The sequence below is a fragment of the Canis aureus genome, chromosome 7 (assembly GCF_053574225.1).
Source record: "Canis aureus isolate CA01 chromosome 7, VMU_Caureus_v.1.0, whole genome shotgun sequence".
Taxonomy (NCBI): domain Eukaryota; kingdom Metazoa; phylum Chordata; class Mammalia; order Carnivora; family Canidae; genus Canis; species Canis aureus.
The window spans coordinates 7,743,947-7,770,535 of NC_135617.1; the positions used below are offsets into that span (position 1 = coordinate 7,743,947).

At 48.0% G+C, this 26,589-nt stretch overlaps 1 protein-coding gene across 7 annotated transcripts in view; it reads right to left on the reverse strand.

Annotated features, from left to right (window-relative positions):
- Positions 1 to 249: 249 nt before the first annotated feature.
- Positions 250 to 26,589, reverse strand: part of SOBP (sine oculis binding protein homolog) — a 163,062-nt gene continuing 136,722 nt past the window's right edge. For 3 of the 7 annotated variants that reach the window (XM_077902884.1, XM_077902881.1, XM_077902888.1), the window contains 2 exons: positions 20,326 to 22,301; positions 250 to 2,225 (listed from right to left, as the gene is read on the reverse strand). In XM_077902884.1, the coding sequence (XP_077759010.1) occupies positions 2,090 to 2,225; positions 20,326 to 22,301 (2,112 nt within the window). In that variant the 3' untranslated portion in view covers positions 250 to 2,089. Of the gene's footprint in view, positions 2,226 to 17,857; positions 18,566 to 20,271; positions 22,302 to 26,589 lie in introns of those variants that run through there. The other 4 variants (XM_077902882.1, XM_077902883.1, XM_077902885.1 and 1 more) reach the window with 4 other exon arrangements.

Consider the following 26,589-nt stretch of genomic DNA (forward strand, 5'->3'; position numbering starts at 1 on the left):
TCCAGTTGTCAGCAAAGGGTCTGCACTGGAAGCAGACCCTCGAACAGGCCAGTGGGCTCTTTGTACACGAGCATGACACGCAGCAGGTGGGGAAAGCCAGCGTCACCCCTATATCTCAGCATCTTTTAAAACTTCCTACCTTTATTTTTTTTTAAATTGTTTCCCTGGAGGAAAGAAATGAGCACCCTCTGTAACAAGGAAAACAACAATAGTCATAATAATGAGAAAAGCAAAATAAGCACATGTAAGTGCATTTTTTTTTTCTTAGAGATTTATTTTTGTTTGATGAAGCTGACACCAGTCAGGGAGAGAGGAGAATGTCGGGAGCCCCGCAGGGGAGTGAGCACCCAGAGGAGGGGCTGTGCTTCCTGCGGGGCAGGGATGGGGGGTGGGGGTGGGCTTGGTGTTGGGGTTGGTTGGTTGGTTTAATTTGTTGCTGGAAGTTTTTCCTTTTGTTCTCTTTTATAAATCTCTCCCTGGGCTTTCGAGCTTCCCTCTCCCTCCCACCTCCCTTCCCCTGCCCCCCAATTTCATTTTTAAAAAGCGAGCTCGCTCGCCAGGTGTGTCCCCCAAGCTCTCACAGCTCTAATAAATAAGGAGCACCTGTAAAACAGTAGCTTGACTTGTTAAGTGACTCTGTACAAAGGAGAATATAGAAATACAGTATGTACACAGCATCCACGCGCCCCGGGGTGCGTCAAGGCCGGCGCGACACGGTCCCGGCCTCGCCCGCCCACCGCCTGCCACCCCTCCTGCCTCCCCGCCGGCTCGGCGGCCTGTGTGGGCGGGGTGGGGGGGGCACCTGGACCCCTCAACAGGGAGCAATTGCTTCTTTATCTGAGTTAGTAAACAGATACACTGAATCACAAGGTGATTTGATTTTTTTTTTTTTTAGTTTTCTTCTTTTTTTTGATTTTTTTTCCCTTATTTTTTCTCTTTTTTTTTTTTTTTTTTTCTCTGTACTCATCAGAATGGGATACTCCACGACTGTCTCACCAACTCAGTGTCAGTACACATGCTCTAGAGGACTTCTGGACTCGCAGCTACAACTGTACAAGTGCACACAAGAAAATCTACCCTGTTATCCTCCACCCACTGATTGAGGATTGAATTGCACATTTCTCTTAACCATGACAGGAGAAAGCAAACAGTGAAACAGAATCATGGGTGATCTTTCTCACTTTCCCTCTTGTTTTCACTGGTTCGTCCATACCATTCTAATTATCATGAAAGGACTCTGCGTATAGAGAGATTGCTTCACTGACTTCCTGGATCACCGAAAACCATCAGGGTTGAAATTTCATCCAAGTCTTTCGTGACGCCCAGCAAATATTCCCCCTCGGATTATTTTACACCTTGAGGGCATTTTGGTCTTCAGTTCAACACTCTTGCTGTGTTCCCAAATGGGGCGCTATTTAGGAGAATTTAAAGAGAAAGCTGAGAAGAATAAACATTTACCGAGTTCTCTTGGCATTCAGTCTCTGAAAAACCACAGTATAAACTATTCATGCTGCTTCTTACATCTGTCAAATCGAAAAATTAAAAGCCATAAAAGTGTAACACTGAAAATATGGCATTAAAAAGGATAAAGGTGGCCTTTGTAAAAATAACAAGAAAAAGTATATTAGCCAATAAAATATTCTAACTCTTCATTTAAAAGTGCATCCTGGGCGGGACAGAGATGAATCTGGAGGGGTTGGGGCTCCAGCGCGATCCCTCTCCGCCTTCAAAACGTGAACAGTATAGGTCCAAAACCATACAATGCAAATCACGATTCTTAGTGTAGCAGCAAAACCACAGCAGTTTTTTTTTTTTTTTTAATGACTAAAAAAAGATTTGTGTTTTCAAATTCGTATCGTCTTCCAGCCTCACCCTCTGAGCCTCGAAGACGGAGCGGGGACATTTACCTACGTTGGTCCTTGTGGCTTGTCGGTGTTTTGATTTCCCAAAACCAGGGGCGAAATCCCTAAGTTCCTCTGGGGAGAAGCGGAGCCGGTGGCCGCAAGGAGGCCGGGCCGCGGGGTGGGTCCGAGCCGGGCCGGGCCGCTCTGGGCTGGAGGCCGCCGAGGGAGGCCGCTTCCTCAGCTGCTCAACGACAGGAAGCGCCTTTATTTGTCTGAGTTCTAGCCCGAGGGGTGGGGAGCTGACAGCTGGTGTCACTGGGTGGCGGGACGCGGTTTGCTCTCGCCCTCTCTCCACGCGAGGTACCCTGTGAGTGCGCGTTCCTGGGGGGAGAGAAGAGGGAGAAGAAGGGGGGCCCGTCAGAATCCCCTGGGCCACACCACACCCCGACCCCGAGCGGGGAGAACCCAGGCGGGACCCAGCGGCCCACTCAGGCCCGAGCGGCCACCAGTCCCCGGAGCCAGAGCAGCGCCGCAGATTGGGACGGGCCTTCAACCCCGGTTCTGCCCAGGGTGGGCCCTGCCAGCCTGGGGTGGCGGCTCCTGGGGGCGCCCTGACCTCACCCGGACACCACAGCAGCAGCCCCTGCCGCCCGGCGACCTTTGCCCTCGCCTTCCCGCCCAAGGTCACCCCCAAAGCCAGGCCCGGGCCACCGCGGTGGGGGGCCCTGGGCCTCCAGACCTCACCCCTGTGCTCCACTGTAGGGGCTCTGGGGGCTGCTGCTGTGAAGGGGCGAAGCCCAGGGATGGGCTTTGCAGCGCAGGAAGCGCTGTCTCCTCGGAGGCCTCCTGCAGAGGCCCAGGAGCCCGGAGGAAGGCCGCTCTCCGCGGGGCCCTGCACGGCCAGGCCGGAACCCACAAGCCCCCAGGCCTGGGATCCCAGGGCAGAGGGCCCGAGCGGGGCGGTTCACCGAGGAAGGCCGGTTTCTGGAGAAGGCCCACCCCGGCTTTTACCACAGATGTTCCTCAGGCTCGGCCTCTCCATCCCTACCGGCTTATTTCACTTGCTACCAAGTGAAAGGTTTGAAACAGAACCTGCTGGGGACACTCAGGGACTCCTAGTAAACAGCCCCGAGACGAGGGCCGGCCAACTGTGACGTCTCTGAGGTTTGGGGCCGCGTCTGTCCTGCCCGCATCTCCACACCCAGGCCCTGGTTCAGCTCGACACGCATTTGCCGAGGGGATGAGGGTCAAGCAGCCCCCGTCCCCTCCCCTCAAAACTGTACCTTTTAAAAAAATAATAAAAATAAAAATAATTTTTTTTTCCTGCAGATACGTGAGGACGCCAGAAATGCCAATGGGTAAAATCTGACTAACATGAGGTGGTGACAGAGGACTCGTAAACATCTTTACAACGGTTGAGATTATTCCTAGAACAATGAACACGTAATTTCTGAGAGGTGATAGAATTTAAAACTTGAAGGGACCCCAGAGATAGTATAATTGCTGCATTTTATAGACGAAGAAAGAGAGGCCACAAAGAGACCCGCAGCCTTGCTCAGGGTGTCTGTAGCATGAAGTTAGCAAAGTATGAGGAGGTCAAAGTGCCCACTGGGAGGACTAAGTACAAGCTTGCGCTTTAGACCCTGCTATCCAAGTCCTGGTGTTAATGGTAACGATAATAATGATCGGCCAAAAACAAGGTTTGAAAATCTGAATGTGCATGACAGGAAATGCCTGAGTTCCCCAAATCACATTAAATCACCAGATCCGTGTGTATTTAATATGTATATTAAATAACCAAAGTGAAAATGCAAAACACCACAAGTATGCAATGGGGGTGGAATTACAAGGCCATGGAAACCTTTTCATTTGGCATGGTCAGATTTGGAAATGTGGATATTTATCTCTGAAAAAGGAGCTCATTTTTATTTCTTTCTTGTCTCTCTCTGTCTCGTTTCTTTCCTTCCTTCTCTTCTTTGCTTTTTTTTTTTTTTTTTTTGAGAGTGAGACAATGGCAAGAAGGGACACAGAAATAAGAATGCCAAGAGCTGCCATCAAATGAGAGGTCATAAAGATTTGGAAAGGAGCCTCAGAAATCACGACTGGATCCAAAGACACAAGTGCAGCTTCTTCTGGGGCAGTTTCTTTTCCATTTAGGGAGCATAGCCTGGAACTTGCTGTGCAGGGAGGAAAACCGTCCCCACCTCTGGGCTTGGGCCCAAGAGTGACCAAATCTTGTAGTCGGGGCGGGGGGGGGGGGGGGCCTCCAAATCCTTTCTTTAAAAAGGAAAAGGGAATTTTTTTAAAAAAGTGTTTTAATGCTTTCTTCCAGGGACTGGGAAACACCACCATTTTGAAGGACTTACTTGAGAATGTCGTGATTGCTTTTTTGAAGGATGTGGCTTTTTTTTTTTCTTTAATGTGATCATGACCTCAAAAAGAGGAATCTTTCTCCAATGAGTTTCTTTATATTCAAATCACCTTTGGACAAAGGCCAAACATGGGCAGCATCAGCCTACTTGGAGAAAATTTCAAGGCTTTCATAAGGGACTGGGAAAACGGGATTATAATGAGAGCCATTCTGCAACCTTAACTACAGCGTTTGCCATCCCAAACACTATAATAATCATTATTATTCTCTGGTATCTATTATTGTCTGGTAAATAATATGTGTTTTCCCCCCAAGTTCTAAAGGGTGCAGCTGCACCACACTCTATTTTTTGCAACCCCATTCCTGCTGCTCTGAAAGCTCCTCACACCGAGCTTATTTTAAGAGAACGGCAAAGTAGACAATTTGTGCTCTTTCCTTCCCTCCACCACGTACTTGCCACGTCTGGGACACCCACAAAGGCCAGATGGTGGCAGTGCAAGTCTCTCTCTGCTGGTGACATTTGAGGAGGGGGTGGTACCGAGGTCATCCTCATCTGTTCCTGTGGCTCCTCTGGTTGGTGCAGGGCAGCCTCCTTCTTGGGGACCCGAGAATCAAATGGAAATGGACAACCAAGCTTTGGGCTTCACCTCCCAGAAGTGACTGGTATGCAAACTATGAAACTCAAGAGCGGGGAGGAAGCGAGCTTGCAGTTTTAGAAAGTGATCATGAGGAAGCTCCAGAGCCTGGGCTAGTTCCTACCTTTGCCCTTGCCAAGCAGAGGGATCTTATGGAAAATCCAGTTTAAATTTCTTGATTTGAGCAAAGGGGAAATTACTATGATAAGTGAGACACAGACACCCATCCCCGTCCAGGGCGTCCCCTTCCTTGGCCTCCCCAAGCCTTGATTCCTCTTCTGTGCAATGGGCGCCTCTGTGAGATTTTTTTATTATATCCTCTATCTATCAAGTTCTGTGACTGTAGGATCTTCGGATCAAAGCCAGTGTCAATTATAGGGGATTATAAACTTGAGCAGTTGACTATTAATCTGTTAACAGCGCGTAAGGAGAACTAGTAATTTCTGAACCCCCAAGCCCAAAGTTTCAGAGACTTCTATTAATCACACACACACACACACACACACACACACACACACACAGCTCTCTGGCAGAGGATTTTGGAGTGTCCCTTACTGCAGGGAAGTCTAAGGAAGTGGCTGTACTTGTGCCTCACATATGGGTTTTCCTGTGAGTCAGGGGTTCATCTGAAGGCAGGACAACCCAGGGTTGTATTTTGTAAATGGTTGTATTTTGTATTAGTACCCAGGGTCCTGTTGCAAGGAATATCACACGCACACAACCCATCCCGCATACCATGCATGTACCGGGTTTGAAGGCCGGCTGCATGATGTGTGGTCTCCAGCAGGCTTGTATGGCCAGGTGCCTTCTGGATTCCAACCACCCCCGCCCCCCAGTCCCTTCAGGTCAGAAGAATGAAGTATCTTCCTTAGCAATGCATAACCAAGTGACTGAGCCTCCGCCTGCCTGGCATATTTTTCTTTCTTTCTTCCTTTTTCTTTTTTTTTCTTTCTTCTTAGTAGGTTCCACACCCAGTGTGGGGCCCAGTGTAAGCCTTGAACTCACAACCCTGAGATCATGGCCTGAGCTGAGATCAAGAGTTGGATGCTTAACTGAGCCCCCCAGGTGGCCCCCTTTTCCTTTTTGACATCAGGAAAGCATTGCTAAGAATGTGATTGAGTCACTCATCCCCTGCCCCCACACAAGAATTTTCAGAGAACTACAGAGGAAAAAAACAATGTGCCTGGATACTAATAAATGTCTTCAATATTGCTACTGTCAAAATATAACCATTCTCACCTTTTCTCCTTTGGCCTGTCCAGCCTAAGACTTATGCTGGCTGCATTTAAAAGGAGATTTTATAATTTCTACACAACCACTCCCAAAAGTAATTATGTGTCCAGAGAAAAATGTTTGTCCTATTCTACATCCCAACATTTGTACGCTGGTACAAGAGTCCACATCTGCCAGGAAGCCTGCCTCGACTTACCCATTTTCAAGACTTATTCTTCTTTCCTTCCTTAGATACCTTTGTAATTAGCATCATCAAAATCCTGTACACCTGTCCTGTCTTACCTGTTTAGAAGGCAAGCTCCCCACGTCTGTCATATTTATTCCCGGAGCCTAAAATCCTGTGGCATCAACTCTACAATGTGCAAGAAATGCCCACTGCTGAGCCGGCTGGCCCTTGTCCATTTACCCCAGCCCCGCAGTGATGCGGCTCACTCGGGCACGTCAGCCCATCACTTAGCACAGTTAAATACAGCCATTACGTGCTGGCTTCGGCCACGCTGTTTATCTGGGACAATAATGAGTCCCTGAGGACTGAACTGCTCTCAGGTAGCCGCAGCTATTCTGGGACACTCACAAGAGTAGAGCCCTGCGGTCAATGAGCAGAGTCACCTGCGTGAGCTGATAAACCCAAGCGTGATGCCAGATAGTGGTCTCCACGGCAGGCCCTTCCCAGAAGAGGCTACAGCTTGGTGAGGTTTTGCCAAAAACCGGTTCCTTCTCTCCCCCATCAATCATTGCTTCGTGAAAGTTTGGAAATGGCTTTTGCCACGATTGGAAACGGTTTTCGTTTATGAAGTAGATGGCACCTCTCTTCTGACAGCTCATTAGTTGGTGAAAAACATCCCTTCTCCTTCCTAGCGTGACTGTTATGGGAAATAACCAGTGGTGGGGAGAGGGGGGTGGGAGCCAAGGGTGACAGCTCGCTGAGCTCTGGTCTGAACCACAACCTCATCACCACCGTGCTACCTCCCCACAGCGCCGATAAGCCAAGGCCCGTGTATGTTTAACAGAAAAAAAAAAAAAAAAATTAGGCCAAACCTAAGGCCTTCCTTTTCTTTTTTTATAATTGTTTCTTTTAGCAATATCTCCTATTTTACTCTTTAATCTATAAAAATCACAACCATATAAGACCACCCACTAGGATAACTCCATCCTTAATTCTTTGTTTTACAAATTAAAAGTTTGGTTTTCTTTGCCTGGCTGCTTCTATGAATTAAATGGGTACAGAGGCCTGTTTATTCTCATAAGCGGTCACCGCCGTTTCTCGCTGACCTCTAAGAGGTACTAGGAGACAAAGAGCCCTCAACCACGGAACCCCATTGTGTGCACTCATACAAGTCCTTCTCAACATCTTCTTTAAATACCTCAAATCTTTCTGGAACCTGGGAGTTTGAGCAAAACAAATGACCCTGTCTGGCCCTTTCCTAAAAGCATGCAGGGATTCATGAGCACATGTTCACTAACCCGCTGGAGCTGGTGGCTACATCCATCCAAAAAAGAGAAAAATAAAATAAAGGAGACTTACTAATAGAGCTAATGTTCTGCAGGAAATTTTGAAGATGAGGTGAGAGCTCTGTGCCCCTGCCTTTTCAGACTGAACACAATGCCATTATGGTTTGGGAAAGCTGCATTTTTTTTGCCCCCAAAGAAAGGAGTCGAATTTTTAGTGAGCACCTACTTTATATGAAATATTGCACGAGGCACTTTTGCATATTTATTCCACTTGAAAACAAGCATATTTTATATACTTATTTCACTTATACACTTTTTTCATTGAAACAACAATGCTATGTAGGTATTTATTAATGTCCCCATTTTACAGATGAGGAAACTTTCCTAGGAAGGTTAAGAAGCTTACTTGGCCAAGGTCACTAGCTAGAGGCAGAGTGGCTTGAGTCCAGCTCCTTTGACCCCAAATCCCACATTCCCATCCAGGGAGTGGTTCCCCCAGTCCTGGTTTCATTGCCCCCCTTCCTTCCCAACAAGCAGAGGTCGCAGTGTCAGAGCCTTAAAGGGCCCCAGAGGCATACCTGGTCTAGGTCCTTTGCTTTAGAAACAAGAACTCTGAGGAGTTACTTGATAAGGGATTATAATTACATTTTCATTCAAGTTTTGTCTAATACACAAACTAGCTAATGCTGGTTCACGTGTCTTCTAAAAATTCCGCCTTGAACAAAAAACAAATAGATGTTTATTGTGTTAAGACTGAGTTTGTTACCTCTCTATATCTATACTATCTGAACGTAGGCATTCTAGATTAAAAAGAAGAAAAAGATCCAAGAGCAAAAAGCAGCTTTATGTGGCAAGTAGCTATGGTTTATGGGCAACAGTACATTTTAGGATTTTAGGTGGGATCTGGAAAGGTGGTTTCTCTGGCATTTTATCTCTTCTTTACAGCCAGTCCATTAGTAGAGGAGGGAGATGGAGATATACAGAGATACAGATATAGATGATATATAGATATAGATATATAGATAGATATATAGATATATATCCAGAGAGAGAGAGAGAAGAGAGACACACTTCATGTTCAAGGAAACTAACTTCACCACACAATCTAAGAGCAAGCACACTGACTCCCCAGCACCCCACTGTCCACCCCGGCCCCCCCACCCCAGAGCCAAGGAGATGGAGAATGTGGTTAATAATTGCTTCTCTGCAACCCTTCACCCTCCCGACCCCAGATGTTGAGGTTCGACTTACTTCCTCTCTGCGATCAGCTGCCCAACGGGAGGAAGCAATACCATGGGTGGCAAAAATATGCCTCTGGTTCTTGGCAAGGGGTATGTAACTCAAGCAGCTTTGGTCATATCTGGTGTCCCACTGAGAGGAAAGGCAGATGAGGACTCAGGTTCTAATCCTGGCTATGCCACTCTGACCTTGAGCCTTTGCTCTGTTTGTCCCAGTCTCTACTTGTAAAAGTAGAACCAGACATCTTAGAGTTTCTGGAATGGTTTCCCTAACAACCTCCAAGGTTGGCAGCATGGAAGTGTTTCATTACACCTTCCATTACACATCCAAGGGAAGCGAGTTCTGGGCTGCAGGGGCCCCCATGACAAGCACCTACTGTACGCCAGGTACTTCCTGGGCATTTTAACCTAGGTTATCTATCCTGGAGCCTGATGACTCTCTGCGGTCGGGGCTTTTACCTTCATTTTCCTGGCATACGAGACCTGCTCAGTGATTTTGCCTGGGGACTCTGGAGCCAGGCTGCCAGTCAAATCCCCGCATTGTCGCTCACTGACCGATGACACCGAGTGGGAGACTTGGCCTCTCTGTGCCTCAGTTACTTCATCTGTAAAATGGATGCAGTAATGGTAACCCAGAGTTGCTGTGGGCATGTAACATTTGAACACTGCCCTCCTATAGAGTGTGCTCAATAATTATTAGCTGACACAATTATTTAACCAGAATGTCGGTACAAAGAGATTATAAAGCTTATCCAAACCCTCACAGCCAGTAAGCGATACAGCCAGTTTTCCAATTGGAGCAGGTCTCACTCCAGCCCCGTGTCGTCTTCTCCCAGGCCTTGCAGCCTTTCTAGTAGGGACAGTGGCTGCCAGCGGTAGGGCACCTGGGACGTGTTCCACTGTCCACGTTTTCTTACCTGTCCCTCACAGCAATGTTCTTGCTACTGGTGACCTAGAGGAGACAAGGCACGTCCTTCCTCACCTACTGAACGGCTCTGCTGGGATCTGGACCCAGGCAGGCCCAACTCCAGAGCACATGTTCTTTTCCAGGAAACCATTCCACTGCCTTCCTTCACCACTGGGAGCCCACTGTCACTGCATGTGGGAGCTTCAGAAGATCTACGGTGTGGGAAGTAGAAAAAGATAAGAGCACATCTCCAAAGGTCATCCCACTCCCTTGACAGCACCTGCAGGCCCTGGGAGGATGGGATTCGGCTGCTATGGAAATCTCAGAAGGTGTCTGAGGTAGAGTCAGCCCCCTAAGCGTCATGGCTGCTCTTTAGTCCAGGACCAGAGCATTTGGGTGTCACTGTGGCCACTGTACAAGTTCTGTGCTCATCGGCACGGAGGTCCTCTGCCGGGAGAGCACTGCCTGCCTGAGGGCCCAACAGCCTGCACCACACCTGGCCGGCTGGCCCATCAGGAGGGCCGAGGCCCTGTTTCTGCAGCAATCTGGGGTCCAGCCAGCACCCTCGACTGGACTTTGACCCGGTCTATCGGTCGTGAGGTTTCCTTCCACCATGGGCTGGGAAGCCTCGAGGCCTACACTGGCCACAGAGTTCTTCCTCCCGTTGCACGACTACGATGCTGTGCACACTTGGTGTATACGTGCGGCGGCCTACGCCCCTCACATGGTAGCGATAACATCCCACAATGTTTAGAAGCCACCACTGGTAATTAGCCTGTCATCAGAATGCAGCCATCAGCTTTAGGGATGCCAGTCTTTCTCTTGCTTCCTTTCAGTCTGCGAACAGCTGCTAAAGTAATTTTCTTTGAACACAGATTTCATGCTGTCACTCCTCTGCTCGAGGTCATGGTGACGTCGCCTAACGCGTAGAGTACAAATCGGGCACCCTCCGGCTCCCCCATTCACCTGCCCTCCAGGGCTCCTCTCCCTTGGCAGGAGGGCATTGCTCCAGGCAGGGCAAAGGGGAGCTCATCCCCAATGGGGCTCACCCTCTTCTGCCTCTGGGGCCTTTGACATCCTATTGCATTCCTTCCTCTTACACTCCTGAAGGCCAGGCCACGCCCCTCCCCAGACTTCAAGTCTCATGGAACCCCATCGGGGTAACTCCGTTAGCTATTGCTCTCCTGGGACTCTTCTCATTCATATATTCAGCAAATATCTGCAGGCCCAGTCTGCCAGCCCTGAGCTAGAAACTCGGTGACCCCAGGGAGTGACCCGCGCCGGCCCCTGCCCTCGCTCAAAGCATACTGTCTGCAATACCACAGTGGTTTGTAGTTCTGCGTGTTGCTTGGAGAAGTTGCCTTGGTTATTTCTTGTCTCTCTCAGCAGGTTATTAGCTCCTCAAAACAAGTCAAGGACACCTGCCACTCCCTCTTCCATTATTTTGTTTGTTTGTATCCTTCCTTCTTGCCTGCCTGCCTTCCTTGTATCTCTTGACAACACCTGCACCAAGTCAATGTTAGATATCATTAGTTAAAAATGGATGTGTTTTAAAAGAAATGGATGTGTCTTGTTCTCTAGGAAAAACAAATGAAGATCATCTCTGAACCATCAATAAGTAAAAGGGGACTGCCTCCCTCTGTTTGGATATGATGGGGAATTTATTAAGTTTGCGGATTGTAAAATATGAATTAAGTATAAATTAAGAACTCCCAATACAGATTCTTTTCAAAAAGCTATTATTATTATGTATAGGCCACACACACACACACACACACACACACACGTGCATGCACACAGCTGAGACAAAGAACAAGTCAATCAGATGATCAGACAGTGAGGAGTGCTGTCAAAATCAGAACTCTGAACTGGTGGCCCCTCATCTTCATTTGCAGAACCATTATGTTTTTCCAAAATTTTTCATAGCTTTTCAATTAAGATTTGGGATTCATGTTGCTCAAACCTTGGTGGATATGAAAATAGACATTAAGTCCCATGTTTATGATGCCATCATATTAAATGAGAGGAATGGAGGGACCTGAATGTATTTTTTGGTTTGGCAAATTGTAGAAATACTTTTTTTCAAACATTTGGGGTTTGGCTAAAACCAAAACTTACTTTGCCAAGCACTTTGGCCTTAATTTTTAAACCCATGTGTATTTTAAAAGAAATTCAATCTATATGTTTCTGACTCATTTACACTTAACTCATGAAAATGCTGTTTGGTGAGAGCTATTAGATGTCCAGGCAAGTTTATGAGGCTTTTTAAGCCTTCTTTTCCCCGTTCTTACCAGAGACTTGTGTTTTGCCAGCCATAAAAGAGTGTGAGCCCCAGAGGCCTGTGGTCAGTTTGAAATTTATAACCTCTGAAGCTTAAATGGATTCTGAGTGTGGAAAAAGGTTTTTTTTTTCTTTTTTTTCCTTTCCTCTTTTTCATATGAAGTGCACAAACAGGCTACCTCTGATAAAGATGGGATCCTGGGTCTTCGTTTCCAAGATGGCTAAAGGTGAATAATAAAGAGTTCGATCTAACCACCAACAAATTGCCCCTAAGACACTTCAGAGGAGCAATATGGCACTTCAAACTCATGTGGACACGGATTCAGACCCAACCCTCTACAGGGAAGTTTTTACTAATTATTCCTAGGATAAGACAAGGAGGTGAGACACAACAAACAATTCAAGTTGAACACTTTACCTTTGGGAGAACTGGGTAATTTTTTTTTTTTTAATTAGACAACCAACCCTGTTTATGATTTTTTATACATTTTTTTAAATTAGTGGAATCTACTAAAAATAGCATTTGAATTAAAACCAGAGAAGCAGGAAGAATGTGCATGCATGCTGCAGTGACTTCACCCCGTATCTTCTCTATATAATGATGCTCGGATACCACTCAATTATAGTATTCCAGTGGGAGAAAGCTTTTGGATAAAGTACTTAAAAATGGCTTATAAATATTTAAAGTATAAGCATCTAACAAATCATAATGACAAAGTTTTACATTTAACCACATGTGCTCCAAATATCTTGAAATTACTCTAAATATGGGTTTAAAATATCAAAAGGGCTTGCTGATGGGATGCAGAACTTTGCAGAGAAACTTAAACCTGATCGTTCTTGCTCCCACAACACCCAATCTGCACAATTTTTAAAGTGTGCGTGTGTAGATTTCCTTAGAAGAAGATCATGTTACAGTCTGAATCTCCAAAACAAGAGTTGAAGGATGAAATATAAGGTTTCCCTTTCTCTCACCAAATGCAGCTCAGCCACTTTGCTTCTAGATAATTTGTTAGTGTAGGTTGGCTCAAATTTAAGACAGTAACGTTTTAGAAACACATCGAGAACTCAGCCAGCTGCAAGGAGGATATCATTACAAATTGAGACACATGTTGTATGGGAATACCATTCATTTTCAATACCAAAAACATGTCTGGGGAAATAAGCCATGCAAATGAGGGAGAGATATACTTTTTAATTGCATTTTTGGGATGTTAGGTCAATGGTTCATATCGAATGAGTCCATAAAGTGTGTCTCTCCCTCCTGTTCTGTAAATGCCATCACATTCTTACCTCCCTTTTTACCCAGAACAAAACACAGCTTGCTATCAAAGAGACCCAACACACCAGAGGTTCAAAGGGAGAAATGATGAGACATCCAGCAGCACAGCCAAAGAGCCAGGTGGAATGAGGCTGGGGAGCGCCAGGCACCTCCCATTTGCCCCGGTCTGGACCCCGCAGCTATGGGGAAAGGCAGTTCCCTCTCTCCCTGTTGTGGGGGGTGGGGGGCATTGGGGCAGCTTGGTTGAACTGCTGGCACATGCTTTTGCTGACACCGTAGCTCAGTACCAAGAGCCAAGGGTTCAAAGATCTGGGGAGCAACCTGACTGGTTTCCAACCTAAGAATGTGTCATGCACTCAGGAGCCACTCGACAGCACAAGAGGCTGACTGCAAGTTTTGGTTGTTATTGTCGTTTGCTTTTGCTCCAAGTCATTGTCACTGGAATCTTTTAAATGACCCTTGAAATAATCTGTGGGTGTCCGTGAGTGTGTGCCTGTGCATGGGTTCCCCCTCTCTGCGGACGGCCTCACGGTCTCAGTCGGGAACCCCACTCCACCCCCCGTCAGGCAGCATGCTGTGGACACCCACAAATTTGGAGGAGAGGCCTACCCAGTTAACATTCAGAGCTGGCGTCTGAGACGGCGTCCACCCCTTTGCCGTGAGAATGGGACCCTGTTAAATGAGGCCCACATCACATCATCTCTTTTGCAAAGCTAAGTGAGTTGTTTCTCTGAAAATGGCTTTCTTTTATGCTTTTGAGGCTTTAAAAACCAAAAGTTTACACGTGCAGAATGCATCGCCTTAACACGCATTCACATGTGAAGGGCTACCCTGGAAACCTGCAGCGAAGAATACAAAATCGTTCTGTGCAGGGCAGGGTGAAGGAAGGAAAACACAACGGCCACCTTTGTGGCCCTTTGGCACAACCTCTTTGGCACAAGAGAAGCTGGAGAAGGCAGCGTGCTGGGGTGGAGGTGTCTCGCTACATGAGGTAAGTGTCCCGGGCTGTGGTGTATTTTGGTCCTCAAACACCTCTGCCCCTCCTCAAGGCTTGTCTGCACCAACGTAGGTGTAAGTGATTGAACCATGATGCCCAGGCAGCAGCTCAGGCTGGCAAGGGGAGGATTCATTGGAAATCAGACGGGGAATTTCTTTCCAGTGCCTTTCTGAGCAATGGTTTGTTAATAGGTGATGGAATGCTTTCCCCTCTGTCCAGGTGAAGAAGCATGCTAGGGAGCTAGGGAGCTAGGGAGCTAGGGAGCTAGGGAGTTAGGGAGTTAGGGAATTAGGGAGTTAGGGAGCTATAGAGTTAGGGAGCTAGGGAGCGAGGAGTAAAATGGGTAACACTTCCAGACACAGTGACATCAATGCCTTAGTGTCTACTGAGCCGTCCACTTCCCGGGCGCTGGCCATCCTGCTCCCTCGGCCTCAAAAGCAGGGTGGAAGCTTTTCCACTGAAGGACAATGTCTCCCACTGGAGTAGAAACTTCCAAAGCTAGGGGCCTGGGAAGCATCTAGCTTGTTTCTTTTCTTGCTTACCTTTTCTTGCGCTCATGGGATATGAAGAGTCCATACAGCCTTTTGCCTTTGGTCACTAAGGCCATCTTCTGAGGCAAGTGCTACATTACGGAGCTGTGGACGGTGGTTCTGCAGACATCGGGTCCACAGAAAATACTGCTGAAAAGAATTCTGTTTTAAGGGAAGCTTTACCATTAAATCGGCTTCCTCCGAGCGACAAGAAAAATTCCAGCTCAGATATGGCTTAGTGATAAGATAATCCTTCAGAGATGTCAGGCAAACTTCTGAAGCCAAAATCTATGGACCTCTCCTCCCAAGAAAATGCCTTGTGCACAGGTATATAAAACTTGCTTTGAAATCCCAGTGGGGAGCAGCTGAAGGCCATCCATGGACTAGTTCAGGGAGCAGGAGACCAGCTTAAGGGAGCTGCCACATGAGCCGGAAGGCCTGGAGCCCGGCTAGCACGAGCATGGCACCTGCACGCCCCTGAGACTCCGTTCTGCAAAGTTTGCACACTAAGCACTGTGTCACCTCACCCGAGTCCCAGCCCCACAAAGATGGAGGGTTATGGCTACATCTGAAAGAAGTAAATACCCGGTCACGTACGTCATTTCCTAGTCCATCGTAATCTGATTGAAATAACATCCAAAAGCCAGATGCTTGCATATGGAAACCACCCCTGTCCACCCTCAATTTTAAGGGTTAAAATAGAGCCAGCGGCACTGAACGAGATCTTGACCCTGCGCATTCCAGAAAAGTCTCCCGTACGAGTCTGAAATGATCACAGAAAGCTCGGGCAGGTCCTCCCCCACTCACCCGTGTACATGATGCGGACCTGGTGGTTCCTCTCTGGCTCTTTGAATTACCCCTACCCGAACTGGACAGCTACCCGCACCCCCACAGCCCAAACTCGAACATCAGGAATTATATGGCCAATTCCCGCACACCCCATAACCAAGTACTGTTGGTTAAGAATCTCCAGTCTGGCCTAGGATCTGAGCACATCGCTGATTGGACTCATCTCACCTCACTCTCAGGTTTTCTTCTTTTCCTTGCTTTTGTAGGACGCACCCGTAGCAGTATTTAGAATGTATGGGGGATCCCTGGGTGGCGCAGCGGTTTAGCGCCTGCCTTTGGCCCAGGGCGTGATCCTGGAGACCCAGGATCAAATCCCACGTCAGGCTCCCGGTGCATGGAGCCTGCTTCTCCCTCTGCCTGTGTCTCTGCCTCTCTCTCTCTCTCTCTCTCACTGTGTGCCTATCATAAATAAATAAAAAATTAAAAAAAATTAAAAAATATATATATATAAAAAAAAAAATAAAATGTATGGACCTGACTTCCCAGGCGGTCTACCCTCTCCAATTTCTCAGCTGGAGAAACTAAGCTGCCAAAAAAAGTTACCTGTCACCTCTTGATGAAGCCCCTTCGGCATTCCTGATGAAGCCAACACCGCTCCCCTCAGCTTGAGATAGTCCTTCCTGGGACTGTGGCTCCATAACCAGACTAATAACTAAACTCCAAGATGCCACAGCTAGGGCTGCCTCCTGCAGCTCTCCCAGAGAAAACAGAAAGTGGGAGGCACCCCTGCTGCCGAGGCTGAGGAAGCACTGAGGCTTCGGGGCCAGGGAAAAGAGTCCCAGATTTTCTTCCTGTTTTAGAAACATGTAAGAAATCTGGAAGGCACGAAGGTGGGAAGTCGTATGGACTTGTTGCTCCAAGGGGATGGAAAAAGTGAGGGCGAAAAGGTTACTCATGGTACACATTTTTTCCATTGATTATTTTACTTAGAATATGTCATTTCCCTGGAAAATCGAGGAGGGGGGGGGATATTTTCTTTTGAATATCTTCAAACATTTGCAAATGGTTACTCTGAACTCCCCAATGTACCATAAACAAGTGTAAACTGTAGAAATTCAGAAAATGTACAAATACAAACAGCTATCCCCCAAGCTCCAAGGCAAAGACAAAGATGGGAGTATTCCATTTACAAATGGAATTCTTTGCGGATAGAATAGTTTGGAAAATGTTTATACGTTGTTTTTCTTATTATTTGGGGGAATATTTTCTTTCCAGCCTACAGAAGCTGCAGAACTGGTGTTTGGAGTCTTGAAAGTCGAAGATTAAAGGGAGATTACCATCTTTCAAAATCTTCGACTAAAACTTAATTAGTTCTGCCTCCAAAGACACTAGCTGCCCGTTGAAATCGTCTGTAATCATATCAACAGAGAATGAATGCATGAAGTCAGGTAACCAGGAACGGAAGCCCTTCAAAACTGGGGGGGGGGGGACGACAACAACAAAAACCCCCCCCAAAACACCAAACCTAGTATTTGCTGAGAACTAGCAAACATGATGGTTTCTTTGGAGAAAATCGTAGCTGCCTCGCTTACTGATTTGAAGAGAAGTCGGCTTTGAATCTGCCTAACATGATAAACAAACCAGTAATAGAGTAAGAGAACGGCAGGCCCAGGGAAAAAGTATGAAGAACCCCGACAAGTTACCAGCGGCCTCTCCAAGAGAAATAATGTATGAGTCACCAACGAGCACATGGAGAAATCACTCAGCTGCACCTCATCCACCACAACCGAGGCCAGTTTAATGCTTTCCCCTTTGGCTCTAACTCGTCACCATCCGTGTTCTCCGTCAGGGCACAAAAGCCATGCCGCCCTTTATTTAACGGATGCATTTCCAATTTCCACAACCATATGAATGGGCTGGTTTCTGAAGGCACCGAAGAAAAACAGCACCACATGTGCACAGAAAATCAGGAAGGGTCAGAGAATGTGAGTGAATTACGGCGGGTTGAGACTGTGCTTCCAGGTGACATGCAACTCCAGAGGGCAAGAGGAAATGTGATTTAGTGAAGGGGAGGCAGTTCACCGCCCCCCTCCCGCCGTCTTAAATCACTTGCCTTGTCACCCTGCTGAAGCTGGCGAAGCCTGAGTGTCTCGGACTTTAGAGAAAAGCTGTAATTTCTTGGGGGACCCATCATAAAAAGAACTCTCCAGTCTCGAGGGGCTATGGGCAATTTTGTCACTGCATCTTCGGAAACTGGCCGAAGCCAGGTTAATATTTTTAGTAACGACTCTGGTCCACATACGAGACCCTAGCCTGACTCTTTATTCAGAAACATTTATCATCCAAACAGCCATCATCTAGTTCATGCTTTTATGTTCTTTTGGGCCCGTGCTACTCATGGACCGGTGGCACTATTCTTGACCTGGTCACTTCTCACTCGGGTCATGGAAGTAAAATCGTTCACCCTCCCCTTCCTCCTGTAATGTCATCGGAGTGAGTGACATTAGAATCGTTTTTAAAATTACAATTCCCAATGCTTTCTGGCTTCCTTTGTCCCACACCTTCCTGCTACTCACTGCTTTATTAACCAGATTACATTAGTCTGGTGGAGACGTCAGGGGCACTGGAAGTTGTGGTGACTCTGAGAAGGCTGAGTCCATCAGTCTTCAGACAGTAGAACTTGTAGGTGTAAAACCCAGGAAGGAGGGTGAACCGATTTTTACTGTTCTGCTCCGACTGGCAAAGCCATCAGTGGAAGGAAACCTCAACCTACGGTGACCAGGAAAGCCTTCTTGCACCACCAGCAGCCCCCTCGAGCTGGCTCTATGCCTCCCAAGCAAACCTCCGGCTGCAAGTTAGGTAGGTGCCCACGTAAACATGCCAACTTGGAGACAGTGTCTGGACACGCCACATCAAGTGTTCTGGTCCACATTTATATTTCCCACTGTGGAGTAACGGGCTGGTATTCTAGGTTTGCTGTTGTTGCTGGAAAAACAAGAATTGAACACTGTCAAAAAGAAGAAAAAAAGAATACTGTCTCAACACTCAGAGAAGCTGGTAGGTATGCTGGGTTTTTAAAAGTCTAGGAACTTTCCTCAAGACAAGGAAGGCGAATAAAAGACTTTTATCAAGCGGGGCCATCAAGGGACCATTTAGCCTGTTCTCTTACAGTGGTTTGAAGAAACTGCAGCTCTGGAGTCAGACAAGCTGGATTTGAATCTTGACTGCTCGCTAGCTTGGGCATCTTGGGCAAATTACTTAATTTCTACGTCTCGGCTTCCTCATCGGTAAAACAAAGACAAAAATAATTGCCATCCAGATCCAGACCCCAATAAATACTACTGAAAAACACTTACAAGAAGGCCTACACATACAAACGTGAGCAAGTGTTTGTGCTAGAAGGTCCACTTCCACCCAGACTTCCTTCCTCCCTGGGGGTATATCCCCCCACCAGACTGTACGGGTCTTGAGGGCAGGCGCTGCGTCATATTCCCCCTCTGTGTCTCCCAGCTCGTGGAAGAAGCTGCGCACAAGTTAGGTGCTCAATAAACGTTCACTCCTCTTCCTCTGCTCTCCACAAAGCCCCGAGAAGCCTCAACTGAATGTTAGCCCATCTGCCGTCTTCTGGGACAGCAGGCCTGCGTGTGTGGCAGGTCTGAGTTACATACTGGTTCCCCCACTTGCTAGCTCTAATTTGGACAACATCTCCATGCCCTATCCTCCTCCTTGGTGGGGTACAGAGGAGGCCCATTCCGCCAGGTGGTGGGAAGGTCAAAAGAGGCCACATCTGGCCCCAGCGGGGTGTGCTACGCATGCTAGTTCCTCTTCCCCTTACTGAAACTCTGGCCTCATTATCAATAGCTCGTTTTGGCAGTAGGCAGGGTTCCTTCTGGTCACGGGGTCAGACATAGGGGGACTCTCAGCCTCCTCGGAGGTGTGGCCCTTTCTCCCGCCGAAGCCTTCCACTGTCTGCAGCGGTGAGCGACCCACTGGGCCACTGGGATCGAAAAAGGAGAGACTGAAAAGCTGGTCAGCCGAGCTGGAGGCCTGCCCTAGGCAATGCTGGTGGGGGACCTGAAGGAAGAGACCCCCCTCCCTGAACAGGAGCCACGGCCTCGCTTTCAACGCTCTGCCAGGGAGATGGCGCTTAGTGGCCTGGGGTCAGCTGGCATCAGCACGTGAGAAGATTAGTTTTTCTTCTCCTCTGGCCGATGGAATCCATGATTTCGGGGGAAAATCTGGTGAGTCGAGACACTCTGCTAACGAGCCCGCCAGCTCCAGGAAGTGTGGCCCAGCTCCCCTTTTAGGGCAGCCCTGTAACCTCCTGACTGAACATTTGAAGGGTCCCAAGTAACCTGTCCTTCCTCCCCAACGCCCTCCTCTTCCTCCACAGGGAGAGGAGCAGAGGAGCAACGGTTTGGTTAAGCACACGGCGTTCCAAGTCAGGTTCGCCACTAAAGAGGTCACCCCGGGGGGCGGGGGGGGGCATGGCCTCTACCTGCCGCGACTCGGTTTTCTCAGCTGTAAAATGGGGATGACGCTGCATCAGAACAAGGGCGCTACGTCGGGGTGAGCACCCCGAGGTGCCCCGGGGAGGGGGGGGGGGCCTCGCAGAACCTTGATTATCAAACAAGGCTCCGCGGCGGCGCCCGGGCGCAGGGCAGGTGCACCCGGCTCGGGGCGCAGGAGGAGAGCCCCGGAGGCCATACCAACCTTTTTTTTCTTTTTTTTTTTTTTTACTTATTCTGATTTCTAATCCGGAGGCACCTGCGTTTGAGCGGAGGCTCCAGGTCCTCGGGCCCGGCGCCGAGCAGGGGCGCGGCGATGACGCCCGGCGCCAGGGCGCTCTTCTCCGCGGGCTTTGGCACCGGCTGGATCACGCAGCCCGCCTTGGGCAGCATCCGCAGGGCGTACGCGTGGTCCTCGTCCGCGGGGTTGTTGAGGTTCGGGTCCGACTTGTCGCCCCCCGCCAGGGCCTCCTCGCCCATCAGCTTCTTGGCCGCCTCCGCGTCCAGGTGGCAGTTGGAGGCGCAGTTGTTCTCCTTGACCGACTCCAGCTCGCTCAGGGCGGGCTCGTCGGGCGACAGCAGCTTCCTGGGCGGCGCGGGCGGCGGCGGCGGCGGCGGCGGCGGCGGCGGCGGCGGGGGATGCTCGGGCGGCGGCTCCGCGCCCTTGGCGCCCTCGGCGGCGGCGGCGGCGGCGGCGGCGGCGGCGCGCGTGCCGTTCACGATGACGTTGCAGGCGGCGGCGGCCTCCGGGCCTGCGGGGGCGCCCGGGCCCGGGTCGCCGGCGGCGGGCGGGCTGCAGTGGCCGTCCCTGCAGCCGCCGCAGGTCCTGCGCTCCGCGGCGCCGGGCTCGCGCTCCGCCTGGCCGTGCGCGTGCAGCGCGCGGTGGATCACGTTGTGCAGCCGCGCGCGGTGGCCCACCGTGAGGTCGATGACGCCGTCCTGCGGGCCCTGCAGCACGCCCGCGAAGCCCGGGGGGCTGCCCGCGCGCCGCGTCAGGTCCACCACGTCGCTGCGGCCGGGCTCGGCGGGCGCGGGCGCGGGCGGGGGCGCGGGCGCGGGCGGGGGCGGGGGCGCGGGCGCCAGGCTCAGCGCTTGGCCCGAGCAGCCGGGCGGCGAGTCCGCGGGCTTGGACGGGCCCTGCTTGGAGTCCCGGGGGGACAGGGAGCGCCCGCCCGGCTTGCCCCCCGCCGCCGACGGGTCGCCAGGGGCGCTCGGAATGAAGCTCTCCCCGTTGCTGGAGAATCCGTTGGGGGGCTTGGAGTCGTTGACGTGAGGGATGGGGATGGGGATGGGGATGGGCACGGGCAGGGGCACGATCACGGGGTAGGGCACGAGCAAGGTGGGGGGCGGCACCAGCGGGGCGAGCGACGGCAGCCCGAAATTCATCATCTGCGGCACGGGCATCGGGCCGTTGGGCATCATGCTCACGGGCGGGAAGGGGAGGCTGGGCAGGGGCGCGCCCGGGGGCGGCGGCGGCAGCAGGCCCGGGGGGTTCCCGGGCATGGTCGGGGTGCTGGGGGGGTGGATGTGGGGCGACAGCATGGGCCGGTGCATGGGGCTGGACGTGGGGCCCAGGTTCCGGGGGCCGCCGGGCGGGGGCCCGATGCCGGGAAGCATGGGGTTGGACAGAGGGCTGTTGGGGTTGGAGGCGTGGTGCGGCGGCCCGCGGATGAAGGGCGGGCGGATCTGCTGCATGATCTGCTGCTCCATGAAGATGGGCAGCGGCACCGGGCCGCGGTTGGTCATCACCATGGGAGGGCTGCGAGGCGGGACGCCGAGGGGAGGCCCGATGCTAGCGGGCGGCTGGACGGAGACGGGAGGGATGCTCGGAGTCTCGCTGATGGGCATGGACTTGGGCACTGGCGTGGGGATTTTAGTGACAGAGCAGTTGGCGGTGTCAGATGGAGAGACGGTGGTGGACGACGATGGGCCAGGGCCCTGGCTTTGGCCAGCTGCAGCCACCGGGGAGGGGGCCTTCCTCCGAGCATCTGCTAGAGGGATATTCCAAGAGTCTGGAGTGAGCAGCTGCACCCCGGTGCCTTCTGCTTTATTTTCCATGGGAGGGTGTAATGTGCTGCACAGCCCAGCTGGAAGATTGGCCTGTGTCTCTTTGTAGAAAATGTCCATTTTGTACTGATTGAGACATTTTGCACTGCAGAACTGAAGCCTTCTTTCCCCGTCCCCAAAATCCAGGTATTCTTTTGTGTGTCTTATGTGCTTACACCAGTCACATACCTACAACACAGTAATAGAAAAGAGAAACAAGATAAGCAATTTCCTCTGGTAGATAGTGTTTCGTGTTTCACATAAGGGTTCTTTCAAACTTTATCACAATTTTTTTTTCCCCCCAACAGGCTGAAGTGTTTCTTTCGGAAAGGCAACAGTCTTAAGTGTTTGTAAAATGATTTCTCCTCGGGAAGTCAGACTCGCTTTTTAAATAGTAACTCTCCAGAATAGCAGTTATCACCATCTAGCATTAAAAAAACAGCCGCCGCCGCCGCCACCACCACCACCACCACCACCCAAACCTGTGCTGTGCCCTTTCGGCTCAATGTAAAGGTGGCTCCGACAGAAAGGCGTACATCTATCTGCCTGCCCACGTATTTTCACTTGTCAAAAGAGGCTCGCTGTAAATATAAATGGAAATACCTGTGGAGAGGAGGATTCTCCAGGAATTTCGGTGGCCTTTGAAACAGAGCCCCATAAAATTCTCCTCACGCAAAGTCACTGTACGCTATTGACTGTGTTCAATAATGCAGTTGGAAAGGTTGTGCTGTGTTAACCAATAACACAAAGCGCGGAACATCATTATGTCTGGCTTCCAAAGGGAAACTTGGAATTAGTCATGAAGTCTGTGTGAGGTTTAGCTATTCCCAACCTGTGATGTTGCAGCAAGCTAGAATTATTTTTTGAGCTGTTTGCCCACTCTCTCTCAGTAGTCAGAATTTTTGGTGACATTTCTTGGCAGGCGGTCTTATTTAACAACTTTTCAAACACCAGAGAACGTTTTCCAAAAGTTGTTATGGCTTCCCCCCCCCCCCCCTTCAAATCTACTCCTGGCAAATGAAAGATATCACCAAATTTATTTTAAAGTTGGGCTGCAGAACTAATTAAAGGCTGAGAGCTTTTCCCAATTGGAAATCACTAGACATCAAAGTTCAAAAAATAGTCATTCTCGGCTTCAGAACCCATTACTTTGGAGAAATTATTGTGATTTCATTAACACATTAATTTTGCAACACCATCAGCTCTCACAGATGGTGAAGACATGATCTACAATTCAAATATGACTCTTGTTTGCACAAATGTCTTTCCTTCATATGGCATTTTAAACAAGAATTAATATGAGTAATCTTGCCATAGCTATAAACAGATAAACAGATGTCAAAATTTTCAGTAGTTCTTTCAGTGCCTTACTTTTTTGACTGAAAAATTACACACACAATTTTTTCTCTTTCTTTCTTTCTTTCTTTCTTTCTTTCTTTCTTTCTTTCTTTCTTTCTTTCTTTCTCTTGGTCATTTCCTTAGCTTAGCACTCAGTCATTACAGCAGCAGAGGAAGAATTCTGAAATGCAGTGCAATGGTGAGTTCCCTGATTTCAAGGCTCTCCTCCATAAGCACTGATTCCAATATTGCTCTGAACGAGACCTTGTTTCTGTTGAGGAGGGTGTGTCTGTTGTTCCTTTGTTGATGCATGTTGTGTTTTTTTTTTTTTTAACTATGGTAAACTGATAGCATTAAAAGATGATAACTTTTAATCACAATTGGTCACATCAACAATGCAAAAACAACATATGCTGGGCATTTGATTACTCATCTCATTTAACTCTCAGCTTTCCTTGACTGTAAACAGTGGTGGCATGCTAGTATGTGACTGGGGGTGTACACGCTTGTGGCAGATGTGGCTCTGTGTGTGCAAATCCACTCTCTTCTCACTTTCTTTTTTTCACTGATATTTGCAGGTAATATACTGCAAGGCGTGAGACCGAATAATGGATACTTATTGGCACACATTCATTTTCTGTGTAGTCTCATAATCAAATTTCAGAATCCTTGTTGCAAGAAGAATAATTTCAATGCTAATATACTTCTGCATTTCAGAACGGTATTTTCAGGTTTTTCTAGAATTACTGGATTTTTTTAATCATAGTTGAAATGTCTACAAGTTTATGAGTAAGTGCAGAATTGCCTCTGATGAAAAGAAACACAAAAATCCACCAGACCCTCAAAATTCTTATCTACATAAAGGTCAAATAAACTAGTAGTTAAACCTTGAGGCAAGTAAGTTACTATTTTTAAAACCTGATTTTTGTAAAGTTAATATGTAATGATGTGACATTTAAATTCTTGTGTGAAATAAAGCCACCTGAGTCTATTTCAATATTAGGCATCCACAGAAAGCCTAAAATGTAAATTTATAAGCTTGAAGGAAAGGATCAAAGATAGCTTCTTTAATCACAAACTAAAAAATATTATCAATGAATTAAACTAATTAAAGTAATATGCCAAATTTTCTGGCATATTTCTTTTGGATCTTATTTTTTAACCATAAGGGGAAAGAGTTTTCTGAAATCCTTAATTGCTTTTTAAATTGCCAGATTGAATTATTTGCCTCCAGAGGATTCCTCTGTTTCCTCAAGCTAAATAAATATTTTCAAGTGGAGTCACAAAAAATAATCTAAATATAACTTAAATGTTCTCCCTTCCTTCACATCCTTCACTTTTAATAATTCAGTGATGAATAAGGAATACCCATAGATCCAACCAATTATCAAATGAGAATTCTCCACCACATTTTATCTATTTCCACATAAAAAGAATTTGAGACATCAAAGTTTTAAAGCAAAATTCTATTGCATCAAACTTTCTGGTTAAAGCAACAGCCTACTGTTTACAACTCTGCTTCCTGCAACATCCTAAAGTGTTTAGGTAATAGCGTGAAAGTTCATGACTGTCTCGTTTTGGGTAACGTTGAGTGTGAATGTGTGTGCATCCTTGCCTTATTAGATTTCAATTCAGAACACTGACCTGAAAATACAGAAGAGCAATCTTTCTGATGAAGCAAAAATTATTAGAGAAAAAAAAAAACCTGTCACTTAAGAAATAATGAATCAAGTCTGTCTTACAGGACACATCATTTAAGATGAGGTCAATGAATTTATGGCACAAATGGCTATATCATGTGAGGCAATAAAACACAGTACCATCATTCATTCTACATCTAACTAATGACACACTTCTGGTAATTAAAGATTTCATCATAGGAGCCTGAGCCGATTACTTAAGATGTGATAGTTAGGTGAAAATATATACTATAGATCTCTCTCTTTAATAGAATAACATTTGCATATCCATGAAATACACAGCACGCGTCTCATAAACTATGGTTTTCTGAATTGTGTGTTCTGGGAGAGTCTTCCTTTCTTTTTCCACAGGCAGCTTTAATTTTGTGTGTGTGTGTGTGTGTGACTTTTTGAGGCATTAGTTTTTTCTTATTATGCCAAGAAGTACCAAAATTCCTTCAGATATTTTAAAAGATAAAGATTAAGAAGTGCAGAGCTCAACTCACTGGGCTCTGGAATGATTTCCCCCTAATTCCATCCCAGCTTTGTTTCTGTTGGAATCTGGCCTCTTTGGTTCCACTTCTCTCCCTAACAGGTCCCAGATTGGACAGAGCTGAAGCTAAAGCCGTTTAACGATGGCAATCTGGGGACTGAACAATCAGCTAATGCAATGCCATTGAGCAAGACAGCTGAAATGCTTCGTATCACAAATACATAATGTATCACCAGGAAGACAAAAAGATCACAAAGGAGATAAACAAATGCGTATTCCATTCAACCCTATAACAGCAGTCCTCAAAAAGATTAAATTTACCTTCCTGGGATGTGTCCAATTCTAAACAACAGAATGAACATTTCCTTTAGTCCATTTAGAGTATTTATATTTTGGTGGCTGACTGCCAGGGTAGTACTTATAAGCTCAGTGGCCTGATGGATTCACTCCTTTCCTGTGAAATAAATGTGTGGCAACCTACACCGCTAAACTACTCAAAAGACACTGCCTCAGCAGAAATATCACTTGCTCTTGATAGAAGAAAACTGGAAGGCAGGACTTCTGGTTCCTATAACTCTTTCCATCTTGTATTTCCCCTGGAAAGAAAGAAAGCTATTCATGTTGGCAACTGAGCCTTTATTTTTATATAAACGTCCAAAGTCAAAGCCAAAGTATGCCATGAGGTTACCCACATGGGTATAATATATACATTCTGCTGGGCTTAAGAGAAGACTCGGGTGACTGGGGAGGGGGTCAGGGTTCCTAATTAACACATTAATCAGCTGTCGACTGTGGGAGTGAGGTTCACCCTTTAATGGAGCCCACGACCGCCTTCTGAGTGGTAATCTGGCATGAGGCAATATTTAATTAAGAAGCCCTTTTGCTGAAATCTTTCTTATCTGGGCAAAGACATTTGTGGCAATGGAACAATTAAAAGATAGTAGCAATCCCCTGAATGCCATCAACA